At 46.5% G+C, this 10,772-nt stretch overlaps 1 protein-coding gene across 1 annotated transcript; it reads right to left on the reverse strand.

Moving 5' to 3' along the window:
• Window position 1: 1 nt before the first annotated feature.
• Window positions 2-1,033, reverse strand: GJA5 (gap junction protein, alpha 5, 40kDa; the record flags this gene model as incomplete). Its single annotated transcript, XM_009323956.1, has 1 exon — window positions 2-1,033. A coding segment is annotated over exon 1 (1,032 nt), but the record flags the coding sequence as incomplete, so codon positions are not given.
• Window positions 1,034-10,772: the final 9,739 nt, after the last annotated feature.

Genomic DNA, 10,772 nt, shown 5'->3' on the forward strand with positions numbered 1-10,772 from the left:
AGTTCTCGGGGAAGGCGGGTGCCGCACATTCGTTGGCCGCCTCCGGACTCTCCACGTAACTGGACTTAATGAAGGGCCCTTCACCAGCAGCATCCTCCTGGCCATGGACCCTTTCGGTGGCAAAGTTGGCGGTATTCTGCTGGGAGGCCATCTTGTTGCTGAAGGGGCTGATGAACTTCCCATTGGGACTTGACAAGCACTGGTTAAAATCTGGTGGAGGAGTGTACATCTGGGCCCTTTCTACTTGCGGGACAGACTCCAATCTGCCAGGGGCCGTGCTGGGGCTGGGTTTGTAAGACCGGGAGCACCTCTCTTTGGCTTTCTTCCAGCCCAAGTGGTACAACTCGGCCAGACTGAGGAATAGAGAGAGCACTGCCACAGCCAGCATGAAGACGATGAACACGTTCTTCTCTGTGGGACGGGAAACGTAGCAGTTGACAGGGTGGGGGCAAGGTGCCCGCTGGCAGATATACAGGGTCTCCAGGAAGATCCCGTACAAGATGTACTGTCCCACAATGAAGGCCACTTCCATGGCAGTGCGAATCAAAATGCTGTAGACATAAGTGTTCAGCAGACTGCCCCTGAGTATGATTTTGCCTCCCGATTCATCCCAGCAAGACAGCTCGGCCTTCTCTGCCGCGGGGCACTTCTGCTGGTAGTATGTGTCACCATTGTTTTTCATCTCCTGGGCCTCTATTTCTGCCTCCTTCATCTTCCTTTTCTCCTCCATGCGCACTGTGTGCATCGCGTGGCCCATATACACCAGAGATGGGGTGGAGACAAAGATGATCTGGAGTACCCAAAACCGGACATGGGAGATGGGGAAGGCCTTGTCGTAGCAGACATTCTCGCAGCCAGGCTGCTGGGTGTCGCACATGAAGTCAGACTGCTCGTCCCCCCAGGAGGACTCAGCTGCTGTACCCAGCACCAGCATCCGGAAGATGAAGAGCACGGTCAACCAGACTTTCCCCACCACTGTGGAGTGTTTGTGGACCTCCTCGAGGAACTCTCCCAGGAAACTCCAGTCCCCCATTTCTGCTCACCAGGAGGGGTGAGAAGTCTTGAAGGGAGAATTGGATGCAGCCTCTGTGGGAGAAAATAGAAGAGAGTGGTTCTAAGGAGGGTTAGGAAATGCCCAACTGGGAATGCATGGAGTGAAATGATTTGTTTTGTGTCAAAGGAAATGTTTTAATTTGACCTGAAGTGAATGAGGTCTGGTTTGCCGAAAACTTTGTTTTGCATCCACTGAAAACGATGTGTTGGGTTTTGGGTTTTTTTTTTTATTCAGCTACTGAAACAATGAGTGATCTTTTTTGCATAATCCAACTACAACCTGTTAAACGGGCTGCCAAAACTTTGAGGGTGAGCCGGATTTTTTTCTTGGTTCAGAAAGTCCTTTCACTGCAGTCAGCATATTGCATCCTCTGTGGACTGTGTAGTTAAAGCAGTATTCATCTGCCTGCAAACTGGGCTCTGGGGAATCCTTAATGGGCTGATCCCCTGGAAGATAAGACTGGAGTCTACGGCTTGGTCCGAGCAGTGCCTTGGCACTTTCATATGTTGCCTTTGTGTAATACCTGCACCGATACCTGGAACATGAAGTGCTCAGCTCTGGGCTTTATTTCTGAGCTCAATGCCACCACTGAAAGAAATGCAGAGGAAACCTTCCTGTTGCCCACCTGCTCCTTGCCCATAGGTTTTGCTTTGGTTTTGCAGTGTCGCCAGTTGCAAGTGTTTCATTCACAAGCTGCAAATGTTTTAGGGAGTGTAGACTTTGAGCTGTGCCAGTCCTGTAAACCTAATCTGCTGCCACCCCATCATGCCTCTCTGAGAGGGAACTGCTGCAAAATCTAAATGGTGGATCTTGCTCCCTCCTCTTTTCTTAAGCTCTGAGACAAAATTCACAGTTCAAATGACACAGGCAAAGAAAAAAGCCTCCTTTGAAATGCCTCCCAAGGACAGCAGCTCCTGGGAACTGCTGTTTGGTAGGTGGTCTGATGAGAGGAAAGGTTTGGTGGGCTGGTAGTAAGATTGCAACGTGAGGATGTCGGAGAGCCTGCTTCAATTTTGTTTCCGACTCTGACAGACTGTTTCTGGCCAAGTCACTTAACCCCCTGGATAAAAAGAGAATGATGGGTTTAATCCATCTTTTGTGGGGCTCTGTGGGAGTGCTTGAGCGATCATTTGATCCGGTTATACTCACCATGCTTACCTTCCCAGGGCACTGCAAAGCTCTCCCTTGTGCGTGAGTTAAGGGCTAGGTGCTGTAAAGTGTGCAGTATTACCTTGGAGATAATGTTCTCCCACAGTCACTCTTTTTGAAAATATCCTTTTAATAAATAAATGAAAAACTTAATAATCATCATAATGAAATACTAAAAGCACTAGTCAAGGTAAATCCCAAAGCCATAGGGACCAAAAGTGTTAACTCTCCTTCTTTATTGTCCCTTGTCTTGTCTTTAAGAGCCAATTGTTTTTACTGTACAAAGAACGTCTGTGGAGAGTAGACACTGTTAAATGCTGAGAATTTACTGCAGCAATATTGTCTAGATTGCCTGTGAGTAAAAGCTGGAGAACAGAGACGCTTGTTGAGGGAACAATATCCCCTCCTCTGGTTATGTACATGGTATAATTTAATGTAGCAGCGCACGCGATGATTTATGCCATCGCTTGTTTATGTGCGGTGTCCATCTGCAAGGATGGATGGTGCAAAGATCAAAAGTCGAACCCTTAAACTCCTCGTGCTGCTGAGGGCTGCCCTGCGGATGGGTGAGGATTGCCCAGGTAAGGAGAGGGGGAGGTGACCACTTGCTGCCCCACCGCCAGCTGGAACCTGTGTGAGGAGGGAGAAGGAGCATACCAGGAAGCAAAGGGCTTTGGCTCTTTCCTGCTTTGGCAGGCATGCTGCAATCGTGCTGATGTAGATCCTGGTGGCTGCTGAAAGTATGCTGAAGCTTTCATCTGCTGCCAGCCCAGAACTGGAGGAGCAGTAACACAGAAAATCAGCTAGTCTTTCTGACTCCTCTTTGTCTGCCCTGGTAAAAACTGGCAAATCTGTGGATCTGTCCTGTCTTATCTTCTGAAATGGCTCTGGTGCAGTTACTGCGTTCTGGAGAAATTACCATATGGCTTCATTCTGTGGGCACCAGGGGATTAAATACAGGCGGATAAATCAGTGATGGGAAATATTTACAGACAGTTGCACTGAAATCAGGGTTTTTAATTTTTTTTTTTCCCCAGAGTGCAGACAAGGCAACCAGCTACCTACAGTTCAATGTACAGGTGCATCCAAGGTCAATATGGTGTAGCACAACTGTACGCGTGGAATATTCCTTCCAAGACAGCATGAACAATGGTGGGTGTCCTCATTTTTCCAGGTGAGTTTGTTGTTTGCAGGTGCCCCTACTGCTCCTGCTGTTGTTAGTTGACAGTTGCCTTTTCTTGATCTACCTTGCTTGTTAGGGTAAAAATGAACACAGTTCTCCCTGGCTGTGTCAAGGCTGGGTTTTCCTTCCTGTCATAAGTATGTGCAATCACAAACTGAGCATCTTTTTCCATCAGTTCTTCCATGTGCAGGTAGTTTGGAGTTTTGCTATGGCTTGTTTTCCCTAGGGAAGGCTACTAAACCTAGATACTTGCAAATTGTAAAAATCAATGTGTGCAGAACACAAAGTAAAGCAAACGTAAGTGCAAGAGGAGTCCAGAAATAAAAAATGTTGATGGATGTGAGAATAACAGTAATTTACCTGCATCACACAGGCACAAAAGTTTCCAAGAGGAAGTAAATCAGAATGATCCAAGGCTGGCAGCCATGAGGCTTAGGCTAGATAATAGGGCTGCTCCTTCTGCCCTTCCTGCTGGCTGCTCCCCTGCACAGGCTGTTTAAAGGAGGGGCTTCCCAAAGACCCAAATGCCTCCTGATCATCCTGCTGCAGCCCCACAGAGAGCTGAGATGGTGGCTGAAAGGGGGTAGGTGTCCACAGGAGAACAAGTTTTGGAAACCAAGAGAAGGAGTTTCCCTCCTAGAGCAATGTTTTTGGCTTAGATGTTTTTTAGTTATTAACGAGCTATTCTTGCAATGCCAGACCAAGGGCCTGCTGGAGCAACAGAAGAGAGCATCTAGCTCTCTGCTGCCAGCAAGCAGAGAAGGATTGTTGTCACCTCCTGACAGCTTTTCCTGGCTAGGCAGGACTGCCGCTGACCTAGCCTTTCTCCTCAGGGCTTTACTATTCTTGGGAATTTTCCGTATAGTTCCCTTTCCTCATTCCCAGACTACTGTTGTCCCGCATGCTTTGACCTCTCAGCGTGTAAGCATCTGCGGCCTTTTATATTCCTAGTTTGGACTCAGTTGGACAAATCTCATCTCACTGTAGTGTGACTCAGCGAAAAACACCTCTGGGTATCTTCGCAGGGTCTCAGCACCTGATAGCAGAATGTCTTGACAGCGGAGTCATGCATATTCATTCAGAGTTGTGGGCTGTGCCACTGCCCGGCCGTGCTTTTGGCTGTCAGCTTTCTGCTGGATCAACAACGGAGCTGTGCGCAGTCATGGGATCTTGGCACCAGGAAACGCATATGTGACAAAGAGCAGCGCAGCCTGGCACAAACCCAGCAATGTGGCCGGCCCGGCTTAATTATCACCTGGAATGCTATTAAAGCTGGGGAAAACCGAATATCACACTGCAGGCCGGGCGTGGTGTCCGCCCAGCTCCGGGCTGCCTTGTGACTGCCAAATTCCACGATAAAAATACCCCAGCGGAGACGGCACCTGCCAGTACACCAGGCGAGCTCGCCAGCAATGGGCTACTCTCCACCATCCTTTTTTTGCGCTACCTTTTTCTGTGGGAGAGGAAGTGTCCGTTGCTCTTGGAGCAGTTTTGCCCATCCTCTTTGTGATGCCGCACACTTTGAACGACAGGCGAGCATTTTGCATTGCTGCCACTTGCTCTGGCCGGCACGCTTGTTCTGGACAGACCAGCTGAGGCTTTGGGGAACAGCTAGGAAATTCACACCAAAGAGGCAGGGGGACTGCTCCTGCGCAATCCTCTTTATATGATTTTACTTCCCCTAGAATTGTTAGGAAGAAAGTTTGCCCCTCTTTAGAAGACAGGCGAGACTATCAGCAGCGATATAAATAGCTGAGCTTGACACTTCATGCTAACTTTTCCCACAAGGAAGGTGACAGGAGGTCGGCATGTTTCTAAAATAAAGTGGAGAGCCTGATTATGACACTGTTTCTGCTCTCCCTCGCTGGGCTCACCTCTTCCCCTTGGCAGGTCCCAGGCGCACGGAGAGGCTCTCCAAGGAAGGCTCCTTTGTGTGGGGGAAGCGTGGTTCCCAGGGAGGGGGAAAGTAACAAAGTCAAAGCCATGGTATTTTTGCCCAGTCTGTGTGTGTGATTTGCTCAATTGGTTACAAATATGTGTATCTGATAGTTAATGAGATGTCCCAACGAACTAGAAGGCTGGGGCCCAAGATGCTGTGAAGAGGCTCATGCACTAGACACGGGGCTGTGCGTGGAGGCCATGCAGCAAGTCCATCCCCTCTGAGCTCCCAAATGGGGAGGCAGCCATCTCCTTTAGGTACTGGGCACATGAGAAGTGACAGCCCTGTGCAGTGGGTCATCCAGGCCAGCTGTGGCATGGTCGGTGCCTAGGAATTGCTTGTGGCTTTCCTTCCTCCAGCTGTGTCATCTCATAGCAGGTCCAGGCAAGCGTGTGGCACAAGAGATAGCTACTGTGGGGATATGAGGGCAGAGATCTTTTCCCCTGCATTGACTGTTTGCAGCCAGACCTGAGTGGTCCCCACACTGCAAAACTGGATGCTCACACCAGTAGACGCTTAGGAAGGACACTTTCAGCTCTGCACTGGAGGTTAGTTAACGCTGCTTTGCTATACAGCTGTACATTTTACTTAAGGATCTCCAGCCCCCTGTTAGCAGTAGTCTAGCCTCACAACATCCCACAGAGTGCAGATGCTGTCATCTTTATCTTGCAGATGGTGATCACTGGGGTACAGAAAGGGCAAACTGCTTGTTCGAGGTCACTGTTAGCGGCAGTCTGGGGACAGCACTCAGGGGTTGTGACTTGCAAACTTGTGTCCTTTTTTCTATGCAGCACTGCCTCTTAGACTTGGTGATAGCGACACAATGCTGCTTCTGCAGCACAAGAACATCTGCTTCTACAGACCGCAGCCGCCCTCTCCTGTGCCCTGGGACAATGCTGTCTTGGTGACCTGAGAGAAATCCCTCTCGTGCTACCCTTCTATAGCAGGTACACCTGGCAGAACCAGTAGTTCTTTTTTTTTTTTTTTTTTGGGGCTTTCCTAAGAGATGAACATCTTGTTATTGCTGGCAGAGCCTGCAGCCATGGTCAGTGCCCAAAAGGAAGAAGCAGCCTTTTCAATGTACAAATACAGTGCTCCTTTGTTGCCAGGACCTGGTCAGGAAGCATTCTGAGGGCATGTGGCTTACAACATTAAAAGATTAATAGAGTTAGAAATGCACTGTCCAGCATGGGTGCGATGCTTTGAATTCCAGAGGCTTTCAATAGCTTTGTGACATAGATTGATGCTAAAGCCCACCTCAGCAGGTACCTTTTTGTTCACTGTTTACTGACATTGGCTCCTTTGTACATGTATACAATAGACAAGCAATGATCTAGTAGGCATTTTTGTCCAAGCACCATCCCTCTGGCTTCATAATATGCACAGATGTGCTTATGACAAGTTTCTGCCTGAAATAGGCCAGTTCTTTAGCCAAATCTATAACTCTGATCTGCGCACAGATCTGGGCTAAATAGGTTTGTACTTCTTAGTTTTTTTTTTTTTTTTTTCTGGTGCTTTCCTAAGAGATGAACATCTTGTTATTGCTGGCAGAGCCTGCAGCCATGGTCAGTGCCCAAAAGGAAGAAGCAGCCTTTTCAATGTACAAATACAGTGCTCCTTTGTTGCCAGGACCTGGTCAGGAAGCATTCTGAGGGCATGTGGCTTACAACATTAAAAGATTAATAGAGTTAGAAATGCACTGTCCAGCATGGGTGCGATGCTTTGAATTCCAGAGGCTTTCAATAGCTTTGTGACATAGATTGATGCTAAAGCCCACCTCAGCAGGTACCTTTTTGTTCACTGTTTACTGACATTGGCTCCTTTGTACATGTATACAATAGACAAGCAATGATCTAGTAGGCATTTTTGTCCAAGCACCATCCCTCTGGCTTCATAATATGCACAGATGTGCTTATGACAAGTTTCTGCCTGAAATAGGCCAGTTCTTTAGCCAAATCTATAACTCTGATCTGCGCACAGATCTGGGCTAAATAGGTTTGTACTTCTTTATGCTTTAAAAAAAACAACAACCTGACACGTTTGCATAGGTTCCTTTCTAGTTCCTTAGGTTCAAAGTCCTGTGCCGAACCAGTATCAGGGAGAGTGACTTTGACTCACATCTCACGGGAGAGGCAGAGCTCTCTTAACAGCTCCTGTCCTAGAAGACAGACATCCAGTGTTTCTCATATCTCTACTCCTCCTGAGTTCACTGCAATTTCTGGAAGGGTCATACTGGTATCCAGACCACTGGCCCTGCTTGCAGTTGCAAACAGCTTGTTATTCCTGATGAGGTGTGCTTTCCCCCTCCTCTCCAAATGTGGAAAACCTCAGAGTTCACAAAAAAGAGAGTGGGTGAGAAGATAAGGGAGTTGAATGACCTGTCACCTCCTGAACACACACATACAACCCTGACGCACACAGAGACACAGACAGAGGGAAATCACTCAACACCTCCAAGTGTGTACATCAGGGATGTGTTGCACAAGCAGATGACAGTATTATGTAGAATATTTTCATCTGAAGTGATGGTGGAAGCTGTAGACTCAGTTAGCTGAATTTTTATTATTTGTCTATCCAGGACATGTAATGCTATTTTTTTCCCTCCTTGGCCAGGGTCAATTTGTGCTTTCATATATCCAAATATTAGGGCCAAGCTCTGCCTGATGTAGACGCAGGAGACCAAGAACAGAAAAAGACCTTGAACTCAGATGAGTCAAGCTGAGGAATGAATTTGACCCACTGTGTTTGAAAAGCTCACATCAAATAGTTACATGATAGTGGTATCCAGGCTTACACTTAGCATGCAGGGAGCACCCTCTAATTCTCTTGGGATTCTCTCTCTTTGCCTTAGAGAAATGTGGGCCCTTAGAAAGCCCAACAAATGTGACAAAACTGGACTTGCGATAAGCTAAATGAATGCTCACGTGTGCTTTTTGCTAGAAAAAAACATCAATTCTCTCTCTGATGTAGATGCTGCAAAGAGGCTAATGGATATTACTCAGCTTACTCCTTAACTAACAGGATGAAGAGCATCCAATTCAGGATTACAGAGCTTGGTGCTCTTTCCAGTTTCTTTATCTTTGCAGGGAGAAGCTAACCTATATGAATTTGCAGATGATGCTAAATTTGGCAGTGCTGTATACAGGAGAGGGGACAGCCAAGCAGGGCAGATGGAGCTCTGGAAAACAGAAGCATGCTGAGAAATATGGGGTCTGCTGTAGTAAAGCTGTTCCTGAGCTCTGCTGAGAGAAGCTGATCTTAAGCACTACTTAGTGGGGGAGGCTGGTATAAGGAGATATGGCAGTGATGGCAGGCATCGCATTGGGCCCAGTATAGTAGCAAAAACCCTGCCCGTGTGATTTTAGGCTGGTTCATAGACTGCATGAGATGCAACTTGTTATAGTGTTGAAATAAAACAGACTGAAGAAGTAGTGGGAGAAGGAGAGGCTTTTCCCATCCTTTCTTCTCTTCTTTCCCCTCCATGTCTCCCTTCCTATCACTTCTCCATTGCTCTCCTATAGTCAAGCTCCCCCCTGCAGAGCCTTGCCTCAGCTTTTTGGCAGTTTTGACCACTTAACTCTCCACAGCACCCAGATTGCTAATGCTTTCAGCTTTAGAAAGGGGAAATTTTCAGTGACCATCTACTTCCCATTTAGTACTACCTTGTCAAATCTCATTTCTTCCTTCTTTCCAAAAATCCATAGGATTCTCTTCACACTCCAGCCTCATTGCTGTATCCTTGCCTCAGGTATTTAATTTCTCATTCAGGGTGAAGTCTGGCTATAGCTTGAGAGTGCATTATTTTATATGCTCAGTCTATGTATGCCCCCCCCCCCTTTAAAACAACTAATATTAAATTTGCAAAACCCCACAGTAGGGAGTTAGGAAATGCTAGAGTTACTGTTCTCGGTAATCTTAATTCAATCTCTTTGTGCCTGTGCCTGAGTCTTTAACCACATCCTCACATTGTCACCTCATTCTTTGCACAGGATGCCTGCCTTGTTCTGTGCCAGCCTGGCTGGGGCTTTCTTGAACAGCAGCTATTCAATGTTTTGTTTTCTTCTCATTGTTCAGTGGGTGGCCTGTGCCTCATTTACTGTACATTATTCAACTCCAGTTCTAAAGACAGAATTATTCGTTTCCTCATGGGTTTTCCTATGGCTTTCATCACAACAGTATCTGATTGCTTCACAATTATTAATTTACTTATTTTCATTACCACCCGGAGGTGAGGAGATGGTATTAGATCAACTTTACACCTGAGGAACTAAGGCAGTGAGAGATTAAGATAAAAAATGTTCATTAATTTTGGAAGCTGTTTGGCGATGTTGCTAATCTGGGGATTTTTTCAGTGTACTTAGCACAATATAACGTATGTTCAAAGCAGAGCTCTGTCTGGTTAATGCTGGAGTGGGAGAGTTTATCACTTCCACCCGTTGGACCACATCTAGAAGTCAGATATCCAGAAGACGAGAGACACCACTGAGGGGGCATTTGTGAAGAAATGTGGCTTAAGTGATTTGCCCTATCATGACAGAGGAAATTGGAGTAAGAAGCAAGAATTAACTCCAGTCCTCTTGGATAGCTTTGTCTGATTTTAAACTGGAGACAGTTTTTCTCCCATCCCACTGTTCCCTCCCTTCTTCACCAGACATCTGAATGCGGCTGGAAACCCTGGAGCCCTGCAGCAGTCACCCTTGCTGGACTGCTTCACTTCCTGAGCGACCCTGTGCCCTGACCAAGGCATCTGTCAGCTTTTCTGCTTCTAAGGGAGAGGAGTTTCATATGGAAATTCTCAAGGCATCTCCGTAATGACAAAGATAATGAAGCAAGACGGAAATATAAGTGTAAACCCCTTAGTTCTCACGTTAAAAACCACTGACCCTTCTTTAAAGATACACTAGAGAGACGTAGAAGCATGCAACTCTATGCTCATTACTTACTGTGTGGCATGAATATTTCTTTGTTTCAGGAAGGAGCTGGCATGCTAGAGTATTGTTCATAGAGATCTCCCTGTTGCTTATCAATAGCCATAAAATTGAGGGTTTTTTCCCTCTTTATGAATTCTTAGCCGGAAGATTGAAGTTTCTCTGGTGCCTCCTGGGAACTATTTCTAATTTTAAGCCTCTGTCCTTGTGCCTCATACAACAGCACCCGAGGTGTGGAGCAGTCTCTGAAATGTGCTCCCTAATGACACGGTATAGTGCTGAATTACTCATTCCTTCTCGTCTATTTTCAATGCTGCGAGATAAGTCAGAAAACAAGGGCAAACGTGCAGAATGTGTGAAATCTGTCTGAAGGTCAAAAAGAAAAGAGAAGCTAGGGTATGAAGTTTTGTATTTTCTGGCAAGGTCTAAATTTTTCATGTGAAAGCCCGTAATACTAAAATATTGTGATAATATATACTGTTGAGTGGAAAAAAACTAACACCCCCAAATAGTTATAGT

The sequence above is a fragment of the Pygoscelis adeliae genome, unplaced genomic scaffold (genome assembly GCF_000699105.1).
Source record: "Pygoscelis adeliae isolate BGI_AS28 unplaced genomic scaffold, ASM69910v1 Scaffold124, whole genome shotgun sequence".
In the NCBI taxonomy this organism is placed as follows: Eukaryota; Metazoa; Chordata; class Aves; order Sphenisciformes; family Spheniscidae; genus Pygoscelis; species Pygoscelis adeliae.